Source organism: Equus asinus, chromosome 2 (assembly GCF_041296235.1).
Source record: "Equus asinus isolate D_3611 breed Donkey chromosome 2, EquAss-T2T_v2, whole genome shotgun sequence".
NCBI lineage: Eukaryota > Metazoa > Chordata > Mammalia > Perissodactyla > Equidae > Equus > Equus asinus.
The window spans coordinates 175,288,808-175,306,096 of NC_091791.1; the positions used below are offsets into that span (position 1 = coordinate 175,288,808).

The 17,289-nt window shown below is 38.8% G+C and overlaps 1 protein-coding gene across 7 annotated transcripts in view; it reads right to left on the minus strand.

Moving 5' to 3' along the window:
• Nucleotides 1-2,256: 2,256 nt before the first annotated feature.
• The window catches only part of PRKD1 (protein kinase D1), a 289,465-nt gene continuing 274,432 nt past the window's right edge, over nucleotides 2,257-17,289 (minus strand). For all 7 annotated transcript variants that reach the window (XM_070504191.1, XM_070504187.1, XM_044765419.2 and 4 more), the window contains 2 exons: nucleotides 4,067-4,152; nucleotides 2,257-3,238 (listed from right to left, as the gene is read on the minus strand). In XM_070504191.1, coding sequence (XP_070360292.1) covers nucleotides 3,020-3,238; nucleotides 4,067-4,152 — 305 coding nt within the window. In that variant the 3' untranslated portion in view covers nucleotides 2,257-3,019. The remainder of the gene's footprint in view (nucleotides 3,239-4,066; nucleotides 4,153-17,289) is intronic.

Consider the following 17,289-nt stretch of genomic DNA (forward strand, 5'->3'; position numbering starts at 1 on the left):
CCTGATCGTTTAGTAGCTCACCATGAGAAATTTGAATAAATGAGAGAACTTGGAATTCTCTGAATATTTTCTCCTATCTCTGTCTTTTTATTTATAATAGATAATGTAAGTTTCAGTGTGTTTGTTTAATGTTCTATGAATATTCTTAAACTGAGGTTAATATTATCATCTCTGGGGGCTTCCAGAATAGTGGAGAGAGAAGCTCCACTATTTCCCCAAAGAGCAATGATATAACTGGCAATTTTTTTCAAAATAAACATTTTTGGACCTTGGAAATTGGCCAAGGGCATACAATGAACAGATAAACATTTATTCAGGAAAAACTATTAAGCCTTAGTAAGAACAATGGGAGTCTGTGGCCTTTTAGCTTTCTCTCATCCTCCCCTGTCCCCTCAGCTATGTGGCAAAGTAGTTCTACCAGGGTGGGGAAGGCTGGGAAAAACCAGGAGTCTTACTGACAGAGGGGGCTGACGATTTTCAGCAGAGAATGGAAAAACCCATTTCTGGGGTTATTGTCAAAAACAAGAGCAATCTCAGTGGTGAACAACCATGGAAGGCCAGCGTTACAGCTATCTTGAGGTTACAATACTGATTGGGATAGTGAACAGATTGGTAGAACAACTAGAAACTTAATACGGAGATACAGAAGTTTCCACATATCCCTGCTGGCTGGTGTACGTAAGCCTACAAGTACGTACAAAGTTGTACACACACTCAGAAAAGACTGAGGCTTAGGTATCTACTCTTAACCTGGTTGGAATAGCTGCTAACGCTGCTCCCTAAAGTCTGAAACCATCACCTCTCCATAGGATTTTCTACCACTGGCTACTTCATTCTTGAACTTACTTCTTCCCTTGACTTTCATAATATTACTCCTTTTAATTCTATCTTTAAACATTTCTTTCCAATTTTCCTCTTATTCTGATTGAAACTTCCATATTGATATTTCTCAGGTTTGTGATCTAAGATCCCTTTCTTTGTCATTGTATCCCCAAGCATATGAGTCATTCTAATCAACATATTGTCGGTTTTTGACTTCCAAATCTGTACCTTCACCTCCAGAATTCTTCCCTAACCTTCAGACACAAATCTAAATACCTTCAGGAAATCTCCAACTTGTGTCCTACAGAAACTTTATTTTCAACATGTTCAAACGTCACCCTTTCTAAGGCTATAACTTCTTTTGATTAATAGTTCCATTAATCAACCAAGTCAAAACCTAGGATTCATTCTGGACTCCTTTAAATTCCACATTCAGTCAGTAACCAAGTCCCGCTGACTCCGTCTATTAACCTCTCCTATAAATGCCTCTTCACCTAGGTTCCTATTTATTCCTGCTTCAGTTCACAACCAGATGTGTTATTACAATAGTTTATCTGGTCTTTTGGCCCACCCCTTGCCCTGGCTTCAATCTAGACTCTGTCTTGCTGGCAGAGTAAACTTGTTGATATTGCTTATTCTTCTGTTCCAACAGTCTGAGTGGTTTCTTGAGACTTACACAGAATAAACTCCAAATCCCTTAGAATAAGAGATAAGTAATAATACAAACCATTGGAAAGATCAACTATTTTCCCCCCATCTCTCCAAGTGTAAATATCGTCTATAGTCTTAACATACTTCTCTAACATATTCAAGTGGCTCACAACAGTTAATTCTTTCAAACATTTATTACAATGTATTCTGTTACATAGTAACAGTAATAGATGCCAATTCATTGCCACCCTGCTACAAACAAAAACAGCCCACATTACCCCTCCATACACCTAAAGTCTGTTAAGTCCAATATTAGTTTTCTCCTCCCCAAGGCTACAGAACATCACTTCAGTTGGCTTTCTCTTTAGGAATTATTTTCCAGTCGTTCTGTTTTTGTAGTTCACCTCAGGACCTTCTGGTTTAGACAATATAGAAAGAGTCTGAGCCATTATTCTAATAAATCCCTGGCTTGTATTGACTAAATTGGGAAAGTACACCGACATCGCTATTTGTAATATTCTTACTTATGCCTCCAAGTATTGTGTTTAGCTTTGGTCATTTTTTCCTTTGAAAGCTCTCCTTTCTGTTGGAAACTAGAGGACATGCAAGACAGAAAGGCCCCACTGCACTTGGAAACATACTTTTATGGCTTCAGAGTAGACAAAGCTAAATTCTAGAGCAGACGACTTTCTCTGCCTTTTGAGCAGATCCCTCTGTTCCTGATGGGCTTGAACATGCCAGTGCAGATTACAGATGAAAATAATCCAGTCGGATGGACACATATTTTGACAAGAATATTTATTTGTTATTATTGAAAAATACACAAAGGCAAAAGGTTGCTTAGCTGCTGCTTTTCCATAGTACAGCAGGTTATTGTAAGAAACGGGAAAATATACGTTATATCCGACAGTTTACATTTCTAAGGCATTTAGGCTTAAGAGTAGTAGGCGCGCCTAGGTCCATGGACTTGAGTTTAAATACACCGAGGCACACCAGGCAGGCAAAGGATTTGAAACTATACAGTACAACTCTTCCATGCATTTGTGTCTTAGGACTATATATCCATCGCCCATCCCCCATCATTCATTTTTTCCACATGAGTTTTGGAGTTGTTCATAGAACACTGGCAATAATCTACTCTTCAAGAGTTTGCTTATAATGACAACACTGATGGGACACACAGAACAGAACTATTTCATGGACAGGTTCTGTAGACTCTCACCAAATCGAGGCTCCAGTAAGAAAAATGCCAATTTGCAAAGGCACCGTGGAGACAGGTTTAATGCATTGAATATAACATGAATCATTCACAATAACAAGTTTAGTGTTTCAGGGAACTTTTGTTAATACAACACAGTTGGTCACACAAAATACAAATGCTTCTGTTGATTTGTCTTGGCAACTCGGAGACATCAACAGTGCTAACAGTTTAACAGCTTTGTTCTCATCTGACAGAAAATAATGGCAGTTCTGCAAGGCAAATGTTAAACCTGACCGTATGTATTTATTAATTCCACAGTGTTTTGACAGATTAGAGGGATGGAACTCAGAGGATGCTGACACGCTCGCTGAGGGCTTTCATCTCTGTTTCTTCAGTCTCGGGACTGTCACTGTGGCGAGCACCTGGGTTGATCAGGTGCGCAGGGTACTGCAGCCCTTGCTCGCCTGCATACTGCTCCCACCGCAAGTCATCGCTTTCATGGGTGATGTAGCGTTCCCCGATTTTGCATTCCAGCTCTCGTAAGTCTAACCAGGTCTGATAATCCTGAGGAAGAAATTCCAAAACATTACCACAGAGATGATTGAAACTCATTAAAACACTGTTTCCTATGTTCGCAATTCCCCCACCCAGGAGTTACCCCTTTTTTCTTCTACTCTAACAGCGCTGAATCTCTCTTCAGGCACCCTGAAGTGACAGGATCAGCACCAAAGCCATTCTACTGCCTAAACTTTGCAAATGCATAGTATTTATATGATATCGTGCCTCAAAGGGTGGGCAGTGAATGCTTGCATTCAAGCAATTAGGAATGGTATTCCTTTAAAATTTAATGCCTACAAATAATCCTTCAGTATTTCAGAGTATCATTTTTTCTAAACTTTAAGTTCAATGTGAAAATAACAAATATTTAAGAGAAAACAAACTTATGCATATACTTTCTATTTGCCATGCATTTGTTCCATGAATATTAGCCTAGGATTTAAGAATATGGCTTCCAAATGAGAAAAGTGCGTGACCAGATGGCATCTACTTGGATGTTTAGCAGGATTACTCATACAGATGCTTTTGAAATCTGGTCCTCGAAGTTTTGTTACGACCCTTAGTTTTTCTGTTTTTCGTTTTTGGTTTGGGGGTGAGTGTGTGTTGGTGGTGTGTTTCTCCACTGTTAAATTTTCCTGGTAAAGAGAGGTTTAGAAACACTAAACTGTTATTAAATCCTATTAAATCCTAAGGAGTTGCATGCATCCTGGCAAACAAATTGATATTAGAATTACACGTTTTAAAATATGACAAAAGATTTTTACATATAATATCAAACTCATAAATATTTAGAAGCTTATCCGACAGAGAAAATATCCAGTGGTTGATTTTTACCTGGAGCCAAGGGTGACTCAATGTCTTATCCACACTATAGCGCTTTCTCATTTTTACTTGCAGCAAGTTATTGATAAGATCAATGGCTGAAAAAAAAAATTTAATTATTGGTAAAAATAGATAAATCTAGAACAGATGTATAATTCATTTACAGTTGATTTCACATCTGCTATTTACACAGTTAAATGCAGCAAAGTGATAACAGGCGGTAGAACCTGAAAAAAATTCCTCTTGAGAATTCTAAAATCTTGCCCTTCATTTTATTTTGGATGCTAAAAAATGAAATTGGAAATAATTATGGAGGAAGGAGTATGAATATTTTGTGAGCATGATGTGAATTTCTTAGTCTAGTCTTTAAAACATTTTTCTAAAGTAGGAGTTTTGTTTAAATATACATCATTTTAAAATGTCCTGCACTAATGGCAGGATAAAACTACTATTCAAGAGAAAGCATTTACTAATTTTGTTATAAAACGTGTTCAAAGTTTGAATACACATATGGGCTTCATCGTCTTGAATTAAATGACAGACAGACATCTGGACACCATATTTAAAAGGAAAACAATAAAGTATAACATGGGCCATGACTCATGATAAACTTAGAGCCTAAAAACCAATGGCCCACCAGGAAAACACTTTTGTCTCTTTCACTTTGTTTGTAAAAATAATCAGTGAATTGGAATTATATCAGCCTTCATCATTGTTTTCTAGGGGAAGACAGGAAAGAAACTGGTCTAACAAGAATTATTCTATGAGGTTAGAACCACATTTCTTCCAGCCTAGTACGCTGCCTCTGATTGGGACTCCTATGGAGCATCACTTAGGAAGAAAAAGTGATTCTTCTAGTTATCTAGTCTACAAAGCATCTTAGTCACCCAGAATACAATGTGACACTCACCTTTCTGAAAATTATATTTTCGGCCTATACAATTAACAGTTCATTATTCGTTAAATTCAATACCTTATACTTCCCACTCATTCTTATAACTTCCCATATTTCTTTCTTTCATCTTAGCGTTTTCTTCCCAAAAAGAGCTTAGTGAAATCTGCCAAACTAATGGAAGCATTTGCATTTCACCAGAGAGTTAATCCTCACACTTAACCTACCCTGGTCATTATGGTTCCTGAGAGATGGATCTTTCTACCAAAAATGTTAATCAAGTAAGTAGCTGATAAAGAAAAAATGTGAATTAACTCCCTAACTTCTGCAACCAGCAAGTCCCGAATCAGGTGGCTTTGACTCTATTGTTTGGTCTATGTCAGCCTGTAGGGACCTGAAAATACAGACTGTCACAGGAATCCAGAGGTCACCTGGAACAAAGATCAGAATGCATCAGAATCTTTCTCATTATCAGGTAAAGAGAAATGATTTCTAGTCTTTTGATAATCTAGAATTGTCTCTCTCTCATACTGATATTCCAAGTATTTGCCTGCATGGAAGGGCTGTGGAGTCAAACACCTAAGAATTCTTTGACTGGAGAAAGCAAACGCAGTGGCACACAGTTAAGAGCTGTCTCTGTCTACCCACCTTGCTTTAGCTAGGATACCCCAGGAAACACAGTACTTAGCACCATTTCAAATTCCAAGCATGTGTTCTCAGAGAGCTTTTGAAAGTATAGTTCTCTCCGTGAACTGTGTATTGGGCAGGGGCTGTAAAACATCCATTCACATGATTTACTCACTGGTGAGTAAAGTGCACCTTCCATTCTCGCTGCTGTGAAGTCACACAGCAAAAATGGAGGACAAGGGGTGAAGGGAGAGCTTATGTGCTACTGTAAGCATGCCGCAGCATTACGTTTCCCCAGACACTGCAGGGAATAAATACATGGTATTAATTCACTCATTCTGCTTTGAATTCTATAATTAGGAAGGTAGGAGTACAGTAACTCAACAAAAGGTCTGGTTTGTGCCCAAATGGGCCCCAGCAGTGAACCACATGCCTAATGGGGAGGGAAGTACTGCCAGAGGAGAAACTAGAAGGGTCTGAAGGGACTGGAATATGTGAAGATGAAAAAATTGTTCTGCTGAATGCAGCATACAATCACAAGTCTGACTATAGCCACAGGACCCAGGGGCCCTGAGTAAGCACAGCAAGATAATGACAAGTACCTCCAAGAGAAAACAGTTTAGGATATAAAGAGGGAATTAGAGGGGGTATGTGTGTGCGCATAAATATGTGTGTGTGAGTATTTGTGTGTTTATAAATATATTTTGTGGCTCCTGGTAGCAGAAAACAGAAATAATTAACTATTAAATGTTGGAACCTGTAGTTAAATGTTGGGAAGCTGTTCTTACTGAGAAAATAGGCCCATCATCAGTGTTTGAGAGCTCCATTCTACTTATTGTTTCTGGGCCTCTTAAAACATCCTTTTTATTAATCAAGTCTCATAGAATCCAGCATTAACTGTACCATCCAAAATGCCTTTCATTAAACTCATTTTTAAAAGAGATTCTAAAGTGTTTTTGTTTTTCACAAAGTTCTCTTTGTTGGCCATGTTCCTCACATGTATGTATCAATCATTCATTGATCTGTTCATTCACCAAATATTCCCAAAGGAATTACTCTTAGCAATTACTCAGGAAATAAATAAGTCAATGATAAAGCCGTGGGCCTGAAAAGCTCCCAATCTACTTACAAAGTCAAAACAGGTGCATGAACGTGCGCACACACACACACACACACACACACACACATAATGACCAAATGCACCATTTTGAATCTTTGACCTTTATCCCACTCAAAGAAAAAAATGGTTTCTTCAGCACTTCTGAAATATAACCAGCTAGGGTACTAGTGACTATCCCCAGTGGTCCGATCTATTTCATGTCAATTGTGTTGCACGATACTAGCGACAAGAATTCTTTTCTCTTATGTTGTGCCCAAAGTTGTCTTTTTATATCTTACCCACATTAATCCTATTTATGTAATGATGCAATGGAGAACTTGACTCGACTCTATATGGCCACTCTTCAAGTCTTGGGGATGGTGATTTGCTTTAACCTCACCCTCTACAGTTCCTTCACACTCCTCAGTCTTCCTGTGCACCTTTCTTTTAATGTTCATGAGCTGTTTTCCAATGTCCTTGTTCATTATTGACCAGAATGCTCCTCATAATTAACTGCCAACTTGATTAGTACACACAGACATTATTTCTACAGCCTAGGACTGAGGAATTTCCTTTTTAAAAAATAGTTATTTTTTAATAACTATTTTTTAATAATCTCCATTTTATATAAAAGGAAAAGCGGAAGCTTCAAAAGGTCATGTAAATTGCTCAAAGTCAGACACCTCCTAGCTGAAGTCGAAACCCAGGGGGACCGGCTCCAAAGCCCACGCTCTTAAACCCGGTGGCATACAGCAGCCAGATCATACCACTGACTCATTATTACTAACTGATAATAATGTCAAAATTAATTAAACTTTAAATTTTTTCCAATCATGAACATTAAATTCTTCTTACTTATGTTTCCACTGCACTTTTATCCACGGAGATATATATATATTATGTACCTAAATGTAACAGGGAGATAAATACATCTTTTGACTTTAGCTCAATATTTCAGCCAAGACCATTCTGAATGTCAGTGCTCCCCTCCTATTATAGGGACTAATCCTCTTGGCTTTCTACTCCTTCCAAACTGAATAAGGCTATCTGCTATGTCTTAATCAAATTATTAGGAACTTTTTTCAGGATAAGGCTTTAACATAGGGCTTGAAGAACTGTCATAGATCACACCCCCAAGTGCCACGCCCATTAATTACTCTTCGGGCAGGCTGGTAAATAAGCAACGTTTCGTCCCAGGAGTATCCTGTTCAGTCCACATGTTACCATTTTCTCCAAAGGCTACTGTGGGAGATTTTTTTCAAATGTTTTATTATAGTTAAGACACATCAATCCTTGGTATTACTCATTCTACCAATCTGCCAATCCTATTTTTAAAAAATGCAATTATTCTGGAGTAATCGATTCTAAGCAGATTAATATTGATTTTTAGTCATTTCCTTCTAAGTACCAGGATTTGTTTTCTAAATGTTTGTAACCTACCCATTCAGTCATTCATTCCAGGATTTTGTCAAGGATAAATGTTAAGCTTCTTGTTGAGTGGTTTCAGAATCCATTCTTTCCCCCTGAATTTAGAAATTCAGAGCACACTGGTCTGTCTTAAGTATCCAGGTATGTCTCTCATTTTATCCACGATTTATTCAAAATAACTTACAATGGCTCTAAGAGCACCTCTGTTAGCACCTTCAATATGCAGTATGTCCAGTTCTGAACATTTGTCATATTTTAGAACTGCCAATGAGTGTCCTCTTTTGATAGCAATACTCCCAGCAAAGACTGCTATGGGTAATGCACCAAGCATACAGGATCCAAACTAAGAGAAGGGGGAAATCAGCAGCAAAGGAGAAAAAAGACTAGCAAAACTGGAGTAGCCACATCAGTCCCAAAGAGAGCCACTAGGCAGGAAAAAAAAGTCCAAATGAGATCTCAACTCCAGTTCCAAAGCTCAAATTTAGACTCAGAATTCTGATCTAGAGGGAATGTGGTAGGGCACGCCTTTGGGCCTGCTGGCCGCGGGGAGGGAGAGATAGATACAAAACAGATACAAACAAAGCAAAGGAGAAAGGCGACATGGTCTGGCTGTGGGAAACAGGAATTAAGGAAGAGGACTGCAGCAGCGGAGAGTCAGAAGGAACGGCGGCATGCGGGCACAGCAGCAAAATAGGCTGCTTATGCCCAAGGAAGAAGGGTAGAAAAATGCAGAAACTCCAGGTTCCCTGGAGCCCATGAGGAATCTGGAGCCCCATGAGAAACAGATCTCTGGGGCAGTAAGAACACCTCAGAAATTCCTGGTACCCTGTACCTCCTTCCATAGATATACCAAAAGTATATATCCAAACAGCTGCCTTTCAGGAGGTGAGGTTAATTGCAACACAGTGCTGGTCGCTCCGTGGTTTCAGGCAATAAGCACATGCCATTTTCAACAGCTGGCGTTGGGCTAGGGCCAAAGCTGTGCAGGAAGGCAGAACCCTCTATTCTCTCAGGTTATAGTTGTTGTTTCACACCTTCCTCCCCTCATTCCCCTAGTTTGAAGATTTTGTTCCCTCTCTCTCCCTGAAGAAATCAGGAGCAAGACAGGCGGTGGTTAGTTCCTCCTTCTCTTTGCAGTAAATATGATGCCAACTTTTTCAGAGAATGGTGGGACTATTTTCTGATTGTACTGCCCATTTCTTCTGGGAGGGAGCCTTTCTACCATTATTCTGAGAGTTCTGTTCTTTTGTTCATCCTTGAGCTCAGTCCCTGCCTTCCATATTATTAGTAAGTTATTTCAAACCCAAGCTCTCTGAACACCTTGCACAGCCACGTTAGGGCAATGGGGAAGTCGTTCCTTTTCCTTTCTTAGTGGAAATTTTTAAACAATTGTATGGTTCGAATTCTTAGTTTCAAAGAATCTTCTATCCCCTCATAAGCAAAGACTTCTGCTTTCTAAAATGTCTCCGGCCACGAATTCACACTCATGGTTCCTATAAACTAAAAAAAAGAAAATCGGTTTTATGAAGTCTACCGTTTCTTTTTTGCTACAATAAATTCTTGGCTAACACAGTTACTTTCCCGCTAACTTCCTGCACAGCACTCTCTCTTGTTGCCCCATCAGTTGAGAAACTAAAATGTTGGGAAAGTGAAGACAAAATTTTATCAAACGTTCTATTTTACCAGAATGGGAGTTTCAGCAGATGTTAAAATAGCCGCAGTTCCGTGGAGGCTGCTTGCCAGGTGCACAAGAATATCTGCCCCAAAACAAAATTCAATGGTACATGCAGGTGCTGACGGGTTTTAGTTTTAACATGAAAAGAAACATTCCATCAGAGTGGCAACTGTACGGATTCCATTTTCTTCTGGTATCAAAATTCAGCATTATCTTTGAAATGGTGGAAACTATACGGCAGCCATTCTCCATTTCAAAGCAGACACCACGTGTATGGACACGACAGGTCCTGTGTCTGCAGAAGGGACGTGTGCACGTGCCATCGCTTATGGCTAAACTAATGACATCCAAATCTTGGAGAAAATCCTACAAAAAATGGAACTGGACATATTTAAATCCGTAATAGGTTCCTCAGGTCACACCTTTGTCATCTTCCACTTGCCATCTTTTACTATTTCATGACATGCCCGTCTCCCTCCTCTCCCCACACTGGATTTTAGCTCCTTTAAGGTCACACAGATTGTGTATTCATTTTTGCACATACGTTTAATAAATATTTAAAATAAAATGCATCATTTAATGCATTACAAAAATGCTTGCTAAATAGCATTTGGTAGATTGAATATATTAATTAGAAATTTAAATGGCCATTTTCTCAGCTCTAAATTTTAATATCCACATTATGTGCATATGGTTTGTATACGTTGGCTAAAAATATTCCTGGATGGTAGGACATCACAACTCTACAAAATGTAACAGATCACAGGACCAGTGACTTCTGTCAGAAAATCAGAATAATGCTAAGACTGTCTGCAATACGGATCATATTTATTTTACAATGGTTATTTTGCAGAAGAGAAATGACCTGTGAAACCCTGAAGCTGAGCTGTTTTGTTCAGACACAGTACTTTTCACTTTTATTTTTTCCACACTGTCTTCTATGCACCCACAAATTATTCAGGTACAAATTTTCAAATTAGAAATCCGATCAGAACTATCATTCTAGTGATGGTGCCATCACCTGCAACCACTGAGCTTCTTGCCTTCAAGGTCGTGTTTTCTTTTTCCCCTTTCCCTTCTGCCTCACTGCCTGCCACAGCGTAGTGCTCAGTACTTCTCCCTTTGGTTGGCTTCATGCTGATGGTAAGTTGTGTATTTATTTTAAAAATCCTTTTGCAACCCTTCACATTCCAGCTCTCAACCCAGCAAGCTGTTGCCCGGCAACACTAACTGGGCTACTCCTCTCAGAGGCTGCAAACAAGGCCTCTGGAAACCATCGTCTCACTCCTTCCTGAGTCGAGTCCCGTGGTCCAAAAGAAGTGCAAGACCTTTAGAGACTCAAGTCGGTGCCTTTGCTTTTCCAGGTCTTTCCTCTATAGAAGGTTATTCTATCAATGGTTACTTCTTTGCTCTACATCCAATTTCCTTTCCTCTTGAAGACTAGAAACACAATCTTAGAAATTATGAATTGTTTAAACACCGCACACAGCAACCCCCAAACGGATGCCAAACTCATTCAAAATTTAAAGCAGAAATCAAAATATATTTATATTATTCTAATGATGTTCAGGGTGGAATTTTTGTTTTGTTTTCATTGCACATTAAAATCCTTGGGTGAGGTTTTTTGTTTCCCAGGTTTTTATAAACGCTGATACTCAAGCCAAAGGTCAAGGGGACATCTTTAGGGGAGGGGCCTCCAGGTGGTGGTTGTTTCAGAAGCGCCTCAGGTGTTGCTACTGAGTGCAGCCAGGGGTGAGGATGGCTATGCCAAGCAGTGCAGACTTTTACATGCACGTGAATAATCCCAGGATCGTAAACTGAAGATTCTGATTCCGTAGGGTCCTGATTCTGGGGTGGGACCTGAGAGTCTGTATTTTAATGGCTCCCAAGTGGTGCCTCAGACCACATTTTGAACAGCAATGGGCTAGAGGTATGAGAACACTGAAAGTAGTCAATAACTGGTTTCATATTGCCCCAAAGACCCTGGCTAGATGCACGTCAACAAAGAGAACGCTCCCCGTCCTCAGCCCCATTTTGGTCAGTAGTCTGGAAGGAAGACAGAGACGGGCTTCAGGACAGCTTCCGCTCAGAGGACGCCGGCAGGAAGAGCAAACAAGTTGGACGACACAAACAAGTTCCAAAATAACTACAGTCTAGAGCTAGGGGCCACACTGGCAGGACAGCATTTAACAGGGACAAATGAAACTAGTCCGTTAGTTAGGTCCCACCTCTCCACCCCCCAAAAAAGGTCCGAGTGTAGAATTGGAAAACCTGCCTCGTCAACAACATGCATGAGGAAGAACTCAGGCTTCTAAATCCACAGTAAACTTAACATGAGTCTACTTATTGGCCCCAAATCAACTGTTATTTTATGCCATGCTAAAAAAATGTTTTCTTTATAACGAGGGAAGTGGTGGCTTTACTCTTAACCAGACTCACTGAACTTTCAGTTAGAACAGTTTTGGGATTTGATTTCAAAAGAACATAAACAAAGAGGAGAGTGTTTGGACCAGAGTGAACAGGAGGCTGAGGGAAAAACTGATCGCTCAGGAGAAGGGAAGGGTCAGGGGTGCCATGATGGCTGCTTTCAAATCTCTGAGACGAGCCTTTATTTGGAAAAAGGAGTGGGCTTGTTCTACTATTGGGTATAAACACACAGACATTTTTGCTCATTGTCCAAATGTCAAATTAAGAAAAAAGCAGGGCTCCTCATGAAATTGTATATTTTTCAACACTGGAGCAATTTAAAAATATTCTGGATAACTGCTCACTGGATTGGTACTGTGCAGCAGACTAGGAGTTAGATAAGATTTTTTAATTTTTTTTTTTTTTTTGGTGAGGAAGATTGGCCCTGAGCTAACATCTGTTGCCAATCTTCCTCTTTTTGCTTGAGGAAGACTGTTGGTGAGCTAACATCCATGCCAGTCTTCCTCTATTTTGTAGGTGGGATGCTGCCACAGCACGGGTTGATGATCAGTGTGTAGGTCTATGCCCAGGATCCGAACCCATGAACCCCAGGCCACTAAAGTGGAGCACGTGAACTTAACCACTACACCAACAGGCTGGCCCCTAGATAAGACTTTTAACATCCTGTATTTTGAAATATTGTTCTGTGTTGTCACTGTGGAAGAAAGCAAATTCACAGAATATTTAACCTTTGCTCTTCCGCTACCCGCCTCCACAATATTCGGATATGTATTCATATATCCATATGAATGTACTTCACATATATTCATATATTCATATTTCAAGTCAAATATGATATATACGTTTAGAAATGAAATTAATTTTATTGTTAGAATATATAGGAATATTTCAGTTTTGGGGGCAAATAAACAAGCAATTTTTGAGCGCTTATAATGCCAACATTCTTAGTAAAACTTCTTCTAAGCTATTTGTCTCTACAAATTATCATTTATTAGAGAAAATTCTATTAATTCTATTTTACTTGCTATCAAAATAAATCATTCCTTTCCCAGTGGGACATCTTTTCAGATATGACTTCATTTGAATTTTGAAATATATACGTATAAATACACATATACACATATATTTAAAAATTCACTCTACTGGTAGATTTTTAAAATCGTTATATGCCTTTGGTTCATAATTTTAAAGTTACTGAACAAAATGCGTATTTAAAAAAAATTAAACGGAAGTAATTTAAGAATTTCAAGTAGAGATTGTTTAAAATGTTAAAGCCCAGTGGAAGTTCTGACCCACTTAATTCACTTTAGTTTATCAGGAGGAATGGAATTTCCCAGCACGTAGTCAAGCCTTTTCAGCAGTTCACTGGCTAGTCCGCTCGCTCTCCTCCTTGCGGTTATGGCTGACAATCGTGCTAATATGTTGACAAATAATCTCTTCATTAATATTCAGCAGGCTTGCTGGATCTGCAAGTCTCATAAACTGTTACAAACACAGTTTAATTATTAAAATGACAATTGTCTTTCTTTTGTTCCTCATACCATTGGACTTCTGGGTCTCATCTATGCGAGGCTTATTTTCAATGGGGTTATTTTTTGTTTTGAACAATACGTAGTGAAAGAGGGACCTACAGCTGGTTCCTTTTGATGGCAAAGTGCTACTTCCAACTTAAGTGTTTAGCGTTCTGGAACACTGTGGGATTCTGAAAACATACCATGTGGCATTGGTGCTAGGCTTTTATTTAGCTTTGCTTTGTGTTTGTAGCGGCTGCATTTTTCATCTCCAATTTCTGAGGGAGAAAACACACTTGTGACCAATTTTATTTGAATTTACCACGTTGAATGGCAAAGATTCCTTTTAAAATAAAATTTAGACGCTTTGATGAATTTACTGGTATGTTAGGATAGCTGTTCTGTGCCCGGAGATGCCATATATTCTACACTGTACATAAATGTTAGCAGAGGATTGAGACCAACTAGAAGAAGAAAGTATAGCTGTGCTTATCGGGGAAAGCAAGAGGCAGAAACACCATCACTGAGGCTGTCAGAACACACAAGTGGAAAAAACCTGTTTCCCAGTGCACCATCACGATTTGATTATTCTGAACTAAAGACAAGCGATAGGATTAATGCAAGGGCATTTCCTTCTTTTTCTTTTTATATATGGTATCTCAAGTTTTCGTGTCTGATCTTAATTCTTGCTAATACCAACTAACCATGTGACTCTGAAGCTGAGCAGTAACAACCCAGCAGGTGACCTGAGATTAGGTGCTTCTCCAGACTTCACCTGTGAACACAGAAAATGATCTGTGTCTGCGGGGGCAGGGGCTCGTTGTGAGACAATTTCCGAGAGGTTGCCTCTGTGTTGATTACTGCCTGCTTGCCTCCCTAATGGCACATAAAGGAATATCAAAACTGAGAAGGAAGAAAATAGTCATTTCTCTGGTGATCTTCATGGTCTATTACTAACCTTCCTCAAATTTACCGTGTGTCTCTAATTGAACTCATCAATTCGATCTGATGATGGCAATGCTCTTTTCCTCTAACGAACGCTTTCCTTTCGCTGCAAGTCTGGCGTCATTCTCCCAGTAAGACGACTTGCACGGAAGCAAGTTATATCTCAATTTACCAGCTATACGATCCACGTCACTCGGTACCTATGTCGCTTCTTTTCTTCCACTAAGAATAAACTCTTGGGAAAATAAAAGCAGTATAATAAAGTCATATATAAAGAATAATAATTTAAGATGTGTGTTATTTTGAGCAACTGAAGGAATGTAGGAAAAGAGGATTTGACTTTCACACTTGAAAATTCTCCTTTGTGGGGGCATAGATGGGTTTAGAGACTGAAAATTACATCTTGTTTATCTTCTCAGCCACGACGCAAGGACTGGCATTATAGAAAAGGAAAGACAACCTTCTAGCTCTTCGGTGAATAACACTCATACATAAAATATTATATATATTGTTTGTATATTTAAAATTTTAGACAACTTTTAGACCAGGCATGGAAGAACTATACTTATACAAAAGGTTGTACTCCATATATTTATGGAAACTTCTTTGCCTCCAGGCACTTTCATTCATTTTTATTATTTTTTATGAAATGTCATATGCACCTGGCAAAAGATCTAACTCTATCAGTGAGAAGAGTTCGGAATGAAAAATAGAAACCTCACACCTCATTATTAGACCTGCTCCCCAGAGATCCGCTCTCTTTTAACTATTTAAAAAAATCTCTTCTGATGACCTTTAAATCAGTGCTACTCAAAATGTGGGCCGTGAATCATTCTCACTCTGAACTGTTTATTGGTCTCTGATGAGCTAAGTATAGAAAGTGAGATGAAGTCTTCAGAAACTTTTACAGGAATTTGACATTGCTGTCACATTCTTATTATATTTTACAAAATACTGGTCCTTATGTTTGGAAATTAAAATAAAATAAGACTGGTCTTTTATCACAGTTTGAGAAGAACCAGCTTACAAAACAAAACAGATTCCCTTCCATTAAGGACAATGAACCATTTCATTTCAATTTTCTCTGCCTTACTGTCCTCCTCTTTTCCCCAATTAATTTAGTTACATTAGGTTAAGGTACTGGCCACTTTTGTAATTTAGAACAGTGCCTGGCACACAATGTGTTACATGTACATATATGTAACATTTATTCAAAAGTATTAACTCACGATTAAATCATGCATTAAATCATAAACGTAAACTTATATTAACTCAGTCCATTCACCTAGGCAGAACCCCATTTAAGGGCTCTTACAGCTCTCTCTCTTTTTTTGGAAGATTGGCCCTGAGCTAACATTTGTTGCCAGTCTGTCTTTATTTTTTTTCTCCCCAAAGCTCCAGTACATAGTTATACATCCTAGTTGTAGGTCATTCTGGTTCTTCTATGTGGGCTGCTGCCACAGCATGGCTTGATGAACGGTGAGTAGGTCCACGCTTTGGATCCAAACTGGTGAACCCTGGGCCACCGAGGCAGACCACACAAACTTAACCACTCGGCCATGGGGCTGGCCCCCTCTTACAGCTCTCTTCACCTCTTCTCTGTCCTCCTCCTCCCCAGTGCTGGAGAAGTTTCATTATTTACATTCTTTTGCATAATTATAATGAGGTCAGACATGCTTGGTCTGAAGGTTATATAAAATTTAAAATTAACAAGCAATATGTGGAATAATTTATATACAACTATTATAAACTGATGAGCTAAAGGATTATAACACATATTCCCTATTGCCTATAACCTATAACCTCAAAGTTGTAAACCTTTGCCCACTCAAAAGAGAATTTTCAGGTGTTAAAAGGATACTCTTTTCCTACATTTCTCTAATTGCTCAAAATGATGACACACATGTTAGTTGCTTCTTTATTATACAACTTTTGTATTTCCTGGAGTTTACATATGTTTTTCTTCTTGACAAAAGAAGCTTGTGTTTCTTTTTCTATTCTTACTATATTCATGGCAATCTATACTGAAATACATTTGACATTTCGAACAAATTACATGTCCTGATATTAAATATTTGATAAAGGAGATGATGTGGATGCAAAATGATGTTAGGAATGAGAGAGGAACTTTATAATTTATCTAAATTTGAATATTAGAAACTTAGAATTTTTTTAGAGCACTGTCAGCTGTCACAGTTCTCAGGGGACTAGGGCTCTCGAGCACCGTTTTTGAAATTGTGATCCATGGGCTTCTATTCTCAGCGTAGGATGGCAGTTTACGTGGATGGAACCTGGGAATCTCCATTTTTAACTAGCTCCTCTGATTAACTGTGGGCACGCAAAAATTAAAAAATGCCTGCTCTAAAATGAGCCATAATCTTAGGAGGGTCTTTGGTAAACTTATTAGGCATCCCCTGCCTTGCAAATATTCTTGTGTTCTGACTATTAGCTAATTTTTCTATTTGCCATTTCTAAGCTCTACACCCCTGGTACCTACTTCTTAAGTCATAAACTGAGTCTTGCTTGCAATTTTCTGATTGTTGGCAATGTCCATCCTGGATTTACCCTTATTATGCACCAGATGTGACAAACATAAAGGATAGCTTGGCCTATCTCTTGTTCTTTTCGAGT